The 14,041-nt window shown below is 42.6% G+C and overlaps 2 protein-coding genes across 2 annotated transcripts in view; one reads left to right on the forward strand and one right to left on the reverse strand.

Annotated features, from left to right (window-relative positions):
* Positions 1 to 2,984, reverse strand: part of pde6a (phosphodiesterase 6A, cGMP-specific, rod, alpha) — a 25,004-nt gene extending 22,020 nt beyond the window's left edge. The window contains exons 1-2 of the mRNA XM_053429209.1: positions 2,648 to 2,984; positions 1,926 to 2,067 (exon numbers count right to left, since the gene is read on the reverse strand). Coding sequence (XP_053285184.1) covers positions 1,926 to 2,067; positions 2,648 to 2,976 — 471 coding nt within the window. The 5' untranslated portion in view covers positions 2,977 to 2,984. The remainder of the gene's footprint in view (positions 1 to 1,925; positions 2,068 to 2,647) is intronic.
* A 2,109-nt stretch (positions 2,985 to 5,093) lies between these two features.
* Positions 5,094 to 13,768, forward strand: slc26a2 (solute carrier family 26 member 2). The gene is made up of 5 exons (XM_053429210.1): positions 5,094 to 5,194; positions 6,592 to 7,201; positions 7,285 to 7,575; positions 8,185 to 8,633; positions 10,700 to 13,768. Exons 2-5 carry the CDS (start codon positions 6,602 to 6,604, stop codon positions 11,514 to 11,516), a joined length of 2,157 nt encoding a protein of 718 aa, XP_053285185.1. The 5' UTR covers positions 5,094 to 5,194; positions 6,592 to 6,601; the 3' UTR covers positions 11,517 to 13,768.
* The last annotated feature ends 273 nt before the right edge of the window (positions 13,769 to 14,041 follow it).

Genomic DNA, 14,041 nt, shown 5'->3' on the forward strand with positions numbered 1-14,041 from the left:
ATTTATTCCTTTATAGTCCTGAATTAAGAGATTAATCAGTCAAATCTCTACTTTTTAAACTATAAATTAACTTGATGGGCAAAGAGAAGACAACCTTATTATCTCACTTACACAATGGACGTTTAATCTGTAATTAAATTATGCACGCCAATAAACCCATAAATAAGTCCAAATAAAAGCCCATTTGTAAATAATAAACACAAGAATTCAGAACGTAACCTCCTCGGTTGAAGCAGGGATTATTCCACGTTAACTGGTTAAGTGGATTTCAGGGTGTTTCCGCTCCCACTGAAAATAAAAAAAATTAAAGCGACACAACTATGTAACAGGATAGATTAAAGATGTGTTATCGTGCTGAGTCTGTAGAAATGGCTCAGCAGGGCCTGCGTGACCTCTGCCGGTAATCTGGGATCGCTCTAATTCAGGACAGATTAACCGGCTTCAATCTGCGACCTCCTCCACCGACACTCTGCACCTTCGTCACGTGCACACGCTTCCAGAGCGACCACACCTCAATAACACAGAGTCACCACCGTGCACAGCCGGGAGTGTGTGATTATTAAATTCACTTTGAAGGAGGAAACGGCTGGATGAAGTGGGAGAAATGAGGCCAGCTGTTGCTCAGTGCATAATCCCAGTGAAACATAATCCCTGCCGTATACCTACAAGGATCCCGACTGGCTGAGCGGCCTGCACTGGATTGGACTGGGATGGAAATAGAGCACAGAAACACAGCGAGTCCCAGTGGCTGCTTCACTGCCAAAGAGGCCATCCACAGTGCACTGGCATCAGAAAGTCAATTATAAGGGAACATTAGCTGCAGCGTGGCCGGGACTGTGCAGATTTAAACTGGGAGGCTTTGATATCGTTCCAGTCGCCACATTTCCCATCGTGCTCTCATGTGTTTGTGTGAGACGGCGCCGTGACGGACGAAGGTTGGAACCATCACAATGATGTTTGCTCGGTGGCGGTGGCGGCGGCCAGTGGAGGCGCAGTGGGCCCCGAACTGGCACCAGAACCAAAGACAAACTGGAACAATGTGTTGTGTTGGTACATCAGGAGCTGCAGCTTTTCTAATCTCCTGTGAAAAGATGGGATTGAAGTGAAGGAGACGAGGCCTCGTGAATCCATCAGTTGTGTGGAGGGGCCCTTTGCCTGATTAGGTTTGAATGTCACAATAAGAGCTGCTGCAGGTGAAGGGGGGGGGGGGGGGTCTGCAGGAGAGACACACACTTGAAGTAGTGCAGGGTTTTCAAATGCCACAGATATTTGTCTGTAATGAGATTGAGCTGCTTTAGTCGAAGGGGATTAGGAGCAGCAGCACTGTGGTGTGACGTCGCCCCCTGGTGGTCAAACAGGGAGAGGACTGTGGGATTAAAATTTTTACGAAGCAATAATCCAATTTTATTTAGAAATGTGTTTTTCCTGCAGAGAGGATTTGCTCCCCGCTGAGTTGTAGATTTACAAACAGTTTTTCTTATTCTATCATATCCACATATCTTTGCTGGATCTGGTTCTGTAGGTGGATTTTTTCATTCCATTTTTTATTATTTGTATAATTGTATTTGTCCATGTTTTGTTGTTTTTCTTCAATAAATATAAAAAGGTTACTCACAAAAAATCACGATATTTTACAAGGTCATACCATCACTGTGTTGTATTATTTTACATACAATTTTATTTGTTTTATTTTCCTCTTTCTCTTAATTTTCTATATAAATTTATCCTTTTAATTCCTCTTTTATTCTCCTCCTTTTATTTGTCTCTGTGTTTTTTTTAATGTCCCTGTAAATCCCCCTGAATCTGCCTCCGCGTATGAAACCTGCCGACCTCTTTATATGTTAATTAAATGTATTAAACAGATGTTTTTATACATATTCTAAGCAAGTTAAAACAAAAACAATAGAATAAGTGCCAGTCTTTACCTCCGACACATCAGGAATGTTGACCATCTTCTTGCTGGAGGCCACGTGACCCACGATGCCGATGTCCAGCGGGTAAACGATCTCACTGTCCGGCTGCACCAGACAGTCCTCGAACAACGAATCTTTATTGACGTTGAATAACCTGGAAGTTAAGATGAGGACAGTAAAATTATTACGTGCTGTTTGGACTTTAATAACTACAACAGGTCATCAGGTGATCTTCAACATTCGAGGAAACTCAACAAAGGAAGAGGAAGCAGAGCGGCTTTAAAGGTTCAGTGTGTAGAATTTAGTGACATCTAGTGGTGAGGTGTCAAGTTGCAGCTGAACACCCCCCCCCCCCCCCCCCCCCCCCCCCCCCCCCCCCCTCACCCTCCTCTTCCAAACATGAACCTGTGGAAAACCCTTGTCTTGGAAACTCAAAAAGTTTAGTTTGGCCAGTTTGTGTTACTGTAAAAAAAAACATGGCTGCCTCTGTAGATGGGAACCGCTCCTGATGTTAATATAAAATATGTAAATATGAAGTATTTGAATTTAAACGGCTGATTCAAGGCTGAAGAAAACAATACTTTATACAATTTAGATGAAATGCAATAGTGAAAACATCACTAGTTTGTTTTTTTAAATGAATGAAAACTTTATGCTATATTATACACCAGTGCATAATCCCTGTTTTCAGTTTTTCAGATGCTACTCTTGGAATGAGATTAATCCCCAGTGACCTTGTTGCCAGCTCGGCCACGCCGTTCCTCTGCCGGTACATGAAGAGGCTCATGCGGTCGGCCCTCATCATGAAGCTGAGATGTTTCATGAGGTTGAAGACGGACTTCTCCATCTGCAGGTTGTCCTGGATGTCCCTCACCAGGTCGAAGACGATCTCGCTCTCCTCCACCATCGTCAGGTCGTGGAACGTGCTGATGTTCACCGCCGTCTTGCGGTTGTTGTCCAGCAGGTCCGAGATGACCTTCGGCCGGAAGTTGATGTCATAGTACTGCTTGGCAAACTGCGGGTTGGCGTCCAGGAACTGCTCGGCGGCGGCTGCGTCCACCATGGCTGCTGCTGACAGGGGAAACGCTGCAGCAGTTTAAATCTGTAAAGCTTTGGGCCGGAAGGTCGGTAATTTAAATCCTTAATGGGTTTATCATTTGCTAAATATCTTCTTGAATTCAACAATTGCTGAATGCAAAGAATTTAACATGAACTCCAATATAATTAAACTCCCAATTTATGCTCTAATCATTGTTGTTTTTTAATGAATAGTCCAATATCCAGTTTTCTTTTAGCTCTGGTTTGGTCTCCACCAGCTCCTCATCTCAGTTCACTGTGATTTCATCCTTTAACTATGAACATAGCTTTGCTCTGTAGCTCATTGTTGAAACTGTTGGTTTCTCTAACATTTTATAGTTATAATTTGATGCTATACAAATATTAGGGAGTAAAACATTTCCAATGATTTATCAGCATATATTTACATATGAAAAGAAAATTCCAATTATTCCTACATGTTTTTTATCAAATGGATCTGACAATCTTTATCACAAATAAATAAACATTAAAAGAAAACACAACTCCATATACAGAGCTTTAATTAGGAATATTACAAAAATGTAAACATTAACGCTGATTATGAAAAATGAAAGTTTACATAGAGGCTAAAAAGAGACACTGATACCGATGTGTCTGTAAAATCAGTTAGCCAATATATCGCTCGGGCTCTAATTGCGATAATAACAATAATAGTAACATGCGACTGACTCACAGATCTAATTGATTGATTTAAACATTAATAAATAAATACAGAAGCTGTGTTACCTGTCGAAGTCCTTGTGTTGTCTCCAGTAAAGTGTCTGATCCCTTTGTCCTGGTGACAACTCTGCAGGTGTCGGAGAAAAGAAAAGGGATTAACAAGATGGTTTTAATGCTCCTGTGTGGACGTAAGCCTGCATCCAATTACTACACATGGGATTATGATACCTTCACATGTTTATTGATTCCTCTGTGTCCCACTACCTGTAGAGTCATGAAAACAGATACTCATGGGATACTCATGAAATATTCTGTTCCTTGTTTGTCTCGAGTGAAATCACATATTGGAGGAGACGTTTTCTACATGGATGAACTATTGTTGTGTACTTTGAAGTACTCTAAACTGTACAACAGTTTCAAAACCAGAAAAGAAATAAGAGCTTTCAGTATAATATTCAAGACCATAGTATGTCTGTATCTATGCAAGTTTTCTCATGACACAATTGTCTTAGATTCCCTTTTATAACTTCACATTCTGTATTTATTCCTTAAATGTGTATTCCTTAATAACCAAACAAGGCCTGAACATGATTCAAATAATTGTATTACTTCAACAACACATTCAGATTTACAATATACATTTATCATGTCGTTCAACCTTATTCAGTTAATCTGTTTCTGTTATCCTGTTGATAACACTCCTTCAGCTCCTGACCCTCCCTGTGTGACCTGTTACACACTCACACACCTTCAGTATTGTTGTATTATATTATGTCATGTTGAGAACATTGTTTAACCCTCAGGTCTCCTGTGGCTCACACTGGATCATATGTCACAGTGAATAACAGAGAGAAAGAGAAGTCACATCAGTGGGGAGAAGAAAATAAACTTCCTGTTTAAACATGAAACACGAACAGAAGATAATAAAAATATGCTTTGTGCCAGTTCTGTTTCCCTTTTCCTCAACAGACCTCTGTCACTTCTATAAACCTTTAACAAGCAAATTTGCTAAATGAATAAAAGTTTAAAAGAAAAACCTAATCACGTCTTTCATAATTATTTAGATAGTCTTCTTTTGTTGTGTACAGTCTGTTAAAAAATGTTTTGAATTGTGTGTTTTTCTTCCCGAGGCCCTTTGGTGCTTTGCGTTGAGACAATAAAAATAAAGATTTTATATTAGTAATTTGAATTCCTAAAGTTGTTTTTATTCACTTGAAAATCTGCTCTTTTTTTATGAATTATCGATTTAATTATTAAGTTCATTCAGAAAAACCCAACAAAAACAACTAAATCCAAAAATGTATTTGATTAAAATAAAAGTCCTTTAATTGAAATTGTTTTTTTTTCTTGTACGGAGTGACTCATCTTCGCTCACACATACCATCTTTGCAGCGGGGTCACGTGACCCACAGCACGCTGTCAGGCCCACGTCATCACGCAGCATCAACAGGAGCTTGAAGCAGGATCCCAGTGGAGCAGCAGCGACTCGTCAACTCGCTGGAAAGTGACCGATCCGATCTCAGGTCAGTGAATCCGCTCTTTGATCAACAGGATGAAACTTTTACTTCGTTAAGCGACTCGTGAAGTTTCGACAGTTTCCTGAAACTCAGAGTCTCCGGCCACGTTGACACGTTGTTTACAAAGGATCCATTCATAAGTGCGGCCCGAGTGTGAGTGTGACTGGGGTCATTCAGTCCCTCGGTAACATGGACTGGGAGAGGGACTGGGAGAGGGACTGGGAGAGGGACTGGGAATGCACTCATTAATCAATTAACTGACTCACACAGAGACAGTTCCAGGATCAACTGTCTTCAATCAGCCAGGAGCGAGTCCCCAGTCCGTGAGGGCAACTGCAGGGAAACAGTTATATTCTATTAAAACCAAATATTATAATATAACAATACACAAACTTAAACTATATACATTCAAAGGTGCAACTGAAGTTACAACTCTAACTGTACGGCGTGTGTGGGGATAGTTATTACACGTGCGTATGTGTAGTTATTGCACGTGTGTAAGTATAGTTTTCCACGTGTGGATGTGTAGTTATTACAAATGAGTGTGTGTGTGTAGTTATTACAGATGTGTGTGTGTGTAGTTATTACAGATGTGTAACAGTAGTTATTACAGATGTGTATGGGAATAAAGTGCAAACAGGCAGGAAAGCAGATGGTTGTTAGTGACAGTCTGTGCTCCTCAACTTTATCTTATAAATATTTAACAACATTGAAGAGTAGGAAGTGTATTTTCGAAATGTTCCTGGTGGTTTCCAGCTTTGCCTGATCACAAGCCTGGAGGCAGGAGATTAATTTAGTCTCATTCACGACACCTCACATTCATACTCCTGGGAAACAGAGCAGAGTAACTTTAATAGTAATCCTGTTGATTACTGTTCAATACCACTGATGTGTTTACAGTCACTAACAATGGCCCCAGGGCAGTGGAACAGATTAAAAGCCAACTCAATGTAAACCTAATAAACAAACTCTTCAACCATGAGCCTCGTTTTAACCTAAATTTGAAGATTTGACTTTTTATAAATGAGCAAATGCGAGTTGATGAAAAGATAAAGAATAATAACAAAGATACCAGTAAGTATAATGAATTAAACTCAATAGTTGGTTATGATAAACTCATTGTTCACTGAAGTAAAGCTGCTGTTTGGCTCCACACATCATGACCTTATGTAGCCTCCTCCCTGCTCTACTTGTTTGGTAAACATCATTAGTTGGCAGCGGTTGTTGGTCTGTGTACGTGTCACTAGGAGCTGAACTGTGTGAACAAGGGGAAGTGAACTGTTTGAATTGTGATGTAACGTGAAGAGGAGGAAACATTTTCACTGCATCAGCAAAAATGTCATAAATCTGTCAGTGGAGCCGCTGACCTGATAGTGTCCCCCCCCCCCCCCCCCCCCATGCAGGGGCCGGATCATGGACGGTGGCTGCTGCCCGACGGAGGGAGATGGAGCAGAGAGTGACCAGCAGCAGCCTCTCGTTCTGCAGAGGGTGGAGAAGGAGGCGGAGAGAAGCTGTCAAACCGTCCTGAGGCATCGTGTGAAGAAACACTGCTCCTGCTCCTCGGAGAAGATCAAATCCAAAGTGCTCGACTTCTTCCCCATCCTGAGATGGATGCCACGCTACAAGGTCAGGGACTGGCTTCTGGGCGACGCCATGTCGGGACTCATCGTGGGGATCCTGTTGGTTCCCCAGTCCATAGCTTACTCCTTATTGGCCAGCCAGGATCCTATATATGGTCTGTACACGTCCTTCTTCGCCTCCATCATCTACGCCCTGTTGGGCACCTCCAGGCACATCTCGGTGGGGATCTTCGGCGTGCTGTGCCTGCTGGTGGGCCAGGTGGTGGACAGGGAGCTGGCTCTGGCTGGGTACCTCCCAGAAGGCATCAGCAGTAACAACAGTCTCCTCCTGCTGGCTGGCCAGGGGAATGGCAGCGTCGGGCTGGAATGTGACCGGAGCTGCTACGCGATCACAGTCGGAGCCACGCTAACCTTCACTGCCGGGATTTACCAGGTGGGGGCGATCACATGATATGACAGATATGATTTAACCTCTTAGTTTGGAATCTGCCCTTTAACTCAACTCTTTCCTCCCAGGTGCTCATGGGTATGTTCCAGGTGGGCTTCGTCTCCGTCTACCTCTCGGACTCTCTGCTCAGCGGCTTCGCTACCGGAGCCTCTCTGACCATCCTCACCTCGCAGGTCAAGTACCTGCTGGGGCTGAAGATCCCCCGGTCCCAGGGCTGGTTCACCCTGTGCAAGACCTGGTTCAGCATCGTCACCGGCCTGGGGAACACAAACCTCTGTGACCTGGTGACCAGTCTGGTGTGTTTGCTGCTACTGCTTCCAACCAAGGCTCTCAATGATCGCTTCAAGGCCAAGTTGAAGGTACAGAGCAACTGCAGATATGGTTATTGTGCTAGTTTTTCTTGTGTAAATACTTTGTATAACCTCTGCAGTTGTGGAGGTGTTGAGATATTCCAATATCATTTTTTCCTTCCTGATTTCAAGATTCAAAAGTTTTATTATTAAATTCACAGAGATAACATTAAGCAGTCGCTGGCAATGAAATGCTTGAGTCACAGGCTCTCTTCTAACAATGCTCAAGGATTAAAAAACTTAATTTAAATAAAATAGTATAAAATATAATATCAAAAATGTAAAATATGAAATAAAATATATATATCTAAATATATATAACCAGCTGAAGAAAGAATTACCAAGTACGGATCTGATTCAGGGCATTTAAGGATCTAGTTTCCAAACTTTGCTGCTGAGCTCCGTGGTTCTTCAAATGCTGGCACTAGAGACTGAAGTCTTGCATATGGTTAGAGATTTAATGTCACAGATTTAATGTCACAGATTTATTTGAAGGACATATTAAAAAGCTTTGGCAAACACCTCACTTACCGGAAGGCCCTATCTTGGGATGTCTGACAAGCCAGAATCCGAACATGTGATTTCAGTCCCTGGTTCTTCTGTGTGTCTTCTCACCAGGCTCCGATCCCCTTCGAGCTCTTCGTGGTGATAATCGCGACCCTGGCGTCTCACTTCGGCCACTTCAACACCGAGTACGGGTCGAGCGTGGCCGGGGTAATCCCCACTGGTTTCCTTCCCCCCCAGTTGCCCCTGTGGTCTCTGATCCCCAACGTGGCTGTCGACGCCTTCTCCATCGCCATCGTGGGCTTCGCCATCACCGTGTCTCTGTCGGAAATGTTCGCCAAGAAGCACGGCTACCTGGTGGACGCCAACCAGGAGATGTTCGCCATCGGCTTCTGCAACATCCTGCCGTCGTTCTTCCGCTGCTTCACCACCAGCGCCGCTCTGACCAAGACGCTGGTGAAGGAGTCGACCGGCTGCCAGACGCAGGTGTCGGGGCTCGTCAGCGCCCTCGTCCTGTTGCTGGTGCTTCTGGTTATTGCACCGCTCTTCTATTCCCTCCAGAAGTAAGTACATCTAAATATTAATGAGTCATCAGTCGAAGGGTTTTCCTCAATTATTTATCTCACAATTTATAGACAAACAACCTTTATTAGATAAGATTCAACTTTATTGTCATTGCACAGTACAAGTACATATACAACGAAATGCAGTTTAGCATCTAACCAGAAGGCAGTAAAAGTGCAGAGTATTGTGCATAGTGGAATATGTAAATAAATAGGAAGTACAGTTAGAAATATAAATGGAATATGAACAGTATTAAGAGGTAAGGTATGATATAAGAATGATGAATACACTATGAGCAAGATAAACATATAAATATGAATACACTATAGGTGGGATAATACAGTAGTAGAAAAAATAACTCTAGTGCAAATGTGCAAATGTTAAATTGTGCAAATGTTCAAATGTGCAAATGTTCAAATGTGCAAATGTTCAAATGTTCAAATGTGCAAATGTACAAATGTGCAAATGTACAAATGTGCAAATGTGCAAATGTGCAAATGTGCAAATGTTCAGTGGCTGGAGGAGGGTGAGTGGCAGTCCAAGCCAGGGTGGAGAGGGGAAGTATAGTCACTGGAGAAGGTGGGTGTTGGGGGGGGGGCGTGCGGCTGCTATCACTGTGGTGCAGAGTTCAGCAGGGTGACAGCCACAGGGATGAAACTGCTGGTCCGGGAACGGAGGACCCTGTAGCGCCTCCTAGAGGGGAGGAGGGCAAACAGTCGGGGGCTGAGCACGCCCGGGGATGCCATCAGGGCCGGCAGCCTTACGTGCGTTGATCCGGCTCAGTGCAGCACACACGTCGATGGATGAGAGTGTGAGGGGCTGGTGGTCCTTAGTGAGCACAGCCTTGATGGCCACTTCCTGGTTGTCTCTGTCAAAGCGATTATGAACTAAATGACCTTGATAGTGTTATTTTCTCAATCTAAACACTTACCGCTAATGTGTTGTAAGTGAAACAACATGTTAAACGTAACATTTCAGAATGTGAGTGTGAGAATAAGAACAATCAGCTTTAGGAAAAGCAGATTTGCTGTTTGTGGAGGAAATACCTTGAATATCTTGGGCCTGCAGACGAGTCTTCTTCCTGAAAACAGTTCTAACTTCTGAAAAGCCGGCTCTGAACTGTCACTCCGGTTTGACTCAGACCTGTAATGTCACTCTTTAACAGACGGAGGAGCTGTTGTCAGAGTCTCACAGATTCTTATCTGATATCTGGTCAATGAAAACCAGTTGAAAGTACCATTTAAATGAATAATGTTTATGTTCTGGTTTAGTTGGTTTACAGCTCTTATCCTTTTGTTGTTTTATCATAAACGGGTGTTTCAAGGGTCGACCACGATAAAGACCTGCTTCAGAGCTCATGCTGCTGGTTCCTGCTCGGCTGGTTGTCCAAGTTTCAAACATCTTCAGGCAACAACGGTTTGGAAACAAAAATCAAACATTAGAAGGAAGTATAAAGAATGTGTTGAAGCAAGTTAGAAACTCATGAATTAATAAAACCAATGATTGAATAAATAAAAAGTAGGAAGTTAGAAATGATTTCTCACACTGAAGCTGAAGGATTTGTGTCTTTGTCGTGTGTTACACACGTACACGCCCAAAAAACAAACACACCCTCAGACACACACTGGTTCTCTGATCATATGGAATGTGTTCATGAATAATGAGATGAATAAGATGAATAATGCTTCGTTCCTTATCTATTATTATCTTCTTTATTTTATTTATGGTGCAAACTCTAAACTTTGACTCTCGGCCTCCTAGAAAATCTGAAATGAAAAAGTTATCGACAAAAGATTTAAGCATAAAATGAAACTTTAAAAAGCTGAAATTTAAGTTATGTGTGTTATGTCTGTAAATAAAGATGAACAACATGTCTCATCTGACCTCTGTTAACATGGAGCAGGTGACCTATACTGCAGCCAGCCACCAGGGGGCGACCACCATGATTTGGCTTCACTCCAGGGCACCATCATTTCATCCATCTTTTTATTTTATGATTAAAATAATCTACGTTCTCTAAACACTACATGACTCCTAACCGCGGCTCTGTCCCTCCTCTGCTCAGGTGTGTCCTCGCCGTGATCATTGTGGTCAACCTCCGCGGGGCTCTACGGAAGTTCACGGACATTCCTAGCATGTGGCGCAGGAATCGTGTGGACGCCTGCATCTGGCTGGTCACCATGTTCACGTCCTCGCTGGTCAACACAGAGCTGGGGCTCCTGGTCGGGATTATGGTGTCGGCGTTCTGCGTCCTCGGCCGGACTCAGCAGGTCCAGGTCCTGGAGCTGGGCCAGGCCTCGTCCAGGGAGCACTACGAGGACCTGTCGTCTTACCGCGGCCTCCGCACCCATCCGGGAGTGGCGGTCTTCGGGTACCAGGCTCCCATCTATTACGCCAACCAGAGCCTGTTCAAGACATCTCTTTACAACCGCGTGGGGCTCGATCCCGTGAAGGAGAAGGCACGACGGCTAAAGCTCCTCAAGCAGCAGAAGAAGAAGAAGAGCAAACAGGAGGAGGCGGCAAAGCTGACGTCAGAAAAAGAGGAGGAAGCTGAAGGGACCGTGACCCTGATGCTCGACGAGGAGTCGCCTCGGAACCTGCGGAGCATAGTGATCGACTGTAGCGCCATCTTGTTCCTGGACACCGCTGGAGTGAGCGCTCTGAAGGAGGTTCGCAAAGATTACGAAGAACTCGGGGTCCGGGTGGTTCTGGCCCAGTGTAGCACCTCAGTGCTGGACACTCTGGAATCAGGGGGGTACTACCCCGACACAGGAGGAGATGATGGGGGGGAGAAGAAAAAGATCTTCTTCACTATCGCCGACGCCGTCCGATCCGTCCAGAGTCTCCCAGCTCCCAACGGGGACTGTGACACCAAGTGCTGAGGAAACATCTGTCCAAATATCCACGTTTACATGTATGTTTGCAGTTTACATGTATATTTGTAGTTTACATGTATATTTGTAGTTTACATGTATGTTTGCAGTTTACATGTATATTTGTAGTTTACATGTATATTTGTAGTTTACATGTATATTTGTAGTTTACATGTATGTTGCAGTTTACATGTATATTTGCAGTTTACATGTATATTTGTAGTTTACATGTATGTTTGCAGTTTACATGTATATTTGTAGTTTACATGTATATTTGTAGTTTACATGTATGTTGCAGTTTACATGTATATTTGCAGTTTACATGTATATTTGTAGTTTACATGTATGTTTGCAGTTTACATGTATATTTGTAGTTTACATGTATGTTTGCAGTGACAATCTCACATGATGCAAATCAAACATGCATTGTTGCCTTTGTGCCTTGTGATGCTACTGTGGTAGCAGCGGTTATGTAGAATAGATGTAAAATAAGTTTTCATAACAGCAAAATAAGTTTTCATATTGACAAATTAATGCGAGAGCCGATATGTCGGCGAGGTTCATATCAGTCGGGTTCTGATCCAGAACTGAACTTTATTTCACCAACAAGACGACAGTTAAAAAAACTCTTCACTGAGAAACGATGCTTAAAGGGGACAATTTGAAAAATATGTTTTTAGTACATTTTAACGATATTGCTGGTGGATTAAATCTGTACAATCTTTCTACTGTAGTTTCACTGAACATGTGCTGTTACAGTTACCCATAATGCATTTCTCTGTTGTACCAATGATAATCAATAATGTCTATGGAAAGACATGTTTACGAAGCCATTAAGAGATAAATTAACACGTATCTTATCTTAGCTGATGAGATAATAAGAGCTAAGTTTGCCTTGAGACCTTTTGCACCCTTTGTCTATGCACTAAGCCTCCGTGCCTTCACTGAGCAGAATCTGTCCATGTGCGAAGTGTGAATGTTTTCAAATCAGGTCCGACATCTACAATCTGAAAACATGTCAACAAAAACGCATTTTCTGAACCTTTGTCGAGATATTTATTAAGAACAAAGGTCAAGTGTGTAAATGACCTTGTGAGCTGAATGTGCCACGTGGACACACACTACTCTGTGATGTGTGTGTTTGCTGAGTGAGATGACTGACGTTGTTACACGCGTAGCTTTAGTTTGTGTTATTATATCTCGGTCAACACAGTCGTCGCCTGTAAAAACTCTTGTGTACTCAAACTCTGTGACAAGTTACATGGATATCTAAAAGTTTAATCTTGTTGAACCTCGTGATCGTTTTTTATTTGTGGAAAATTAAGTAGAAGATCATGAATGTGCTGTAACATTGATTTGTTCGGCACTCGTGGCTCCAAAGTTAAGGTTCTGCGTCCATTACTCTGTATTTTGTGACACCAGAAGAAGCTCAGGGCTGGTTTCGTGTGTGTGTGTGTGTGTGTGTGTGTGTGTGTGTGTGTGTGTGTGTGTGTGTGTGTGTGTGTGTGTCAGCTAAAGTCCAAACAGCAGAAAATCCTTCTGGAGACAGAGGGACTGTTTTCTGAAGCAGGTCATCTGAGTGAAGGACAGTTCACATTGATCCTAACTCTTCACTCTTCACTCTTCAGTTCCATTAAACATCAGTGAAAACCAAATAAAGAGAGAACTTTAATCCAGAAAACTGTAAAATGCTGTTTGTTAGAAAAGTCCTGGATCCAGTTTGACCTTGACTCTGACCTTGTTGGAGACATGACTGTTTTTAGCTTTAGTTCTTTCTCAAACCAAACACATCTGTATATCACTTAGACACAGTTATATTGTCTCATACAGTCTTAAGACGACTTTGCAGTATATTGTATTGTTTTTATTTATTTTTGCCAAATATGTAACCGTGAACAGAATCTCTGTGTCTGAGGTTTCGCGGCTGCACCAGCTTTGATCTGCTTTGATCTGCTTTGATCCTGAAACCAAACAGAACACGTGTGTAAACTTTGGATTCAGGTCTATTTGTTGAACATGCTACTGACACTGCTGTTTACTCCAAAGTTCAATGATTCTGTTTTTAGAAATATTATATTGTTAAATATATATTTACATATATTAAAGACATTTTAAAGATAAGTTTTCTTTTCTCTTTACTGTTCAGTCTAAGTTGAACTCGATCTTCTGTGGTTTGAAAAGTGAAATGTAGTTTAGAATCAAAGATGAAATTTCTGTCAATTTTCTCGATCATCCAAATAAAGATAAAACATTTCAGCGGGTCCTCGCTGGTCGGATTAGTGGACAAGAGGTTTGGCATCAGACCGACATCACCGGGTCGATTCCTGCGTGTGCATCAGCAGAACTCCACAGGCAGGAATGTTGAAACTGAAATGTTGGGACTTGCAGCTTATTTACTTTAGATTTTCACCTCCTGAGCTCCACCCTGTTAAATTACTGTGTCCACAGAGCGGCTGAAAGTGAAGCTCGGGGAAACGGCCACAACCCAACAACACATCCACCGATAACCTGTCATGGCAGGTTGGGTTTACTTT

This window comes from Pleuronectes platessa, chromosome 8 (genome assembly GCF_947347685.1).
Source record: "Pleuronectes platessa chromosome 8, fPlePla1.1, whole genome shotgun sequence".
Taxonomy (NCBI): Eukaryota; Metazoa; Chordata; class Actinopteri; order Pleuronectiformes; family Pleuronectidae; genus Pleuronectes; species Pleuronectes platessa.

Coding starts and splice junctions, on each gene's coding strand:
- slc26a2 (XM_053429210.1), top strand. CDS start 6,602: ATGGACGGTGGCTGCTGCCCGACGGAGGGAGATGGAGCAGAGAGTGAC. Junction 7,202..7,284: donor TCACTGCCGGGATTTACCAG/GTGGGGGCGATC, acceptor CTTTCCTCCCAG/GTGCTCATGGGTATGTTCCA. Junction 7,576..8,184: donor GCTTCAAGGCCAAGTTGAAG/GTACAGAGCAAC, acceptor TCTTCTCACCAG/GCTCCGATCCCCTTCGAGCT.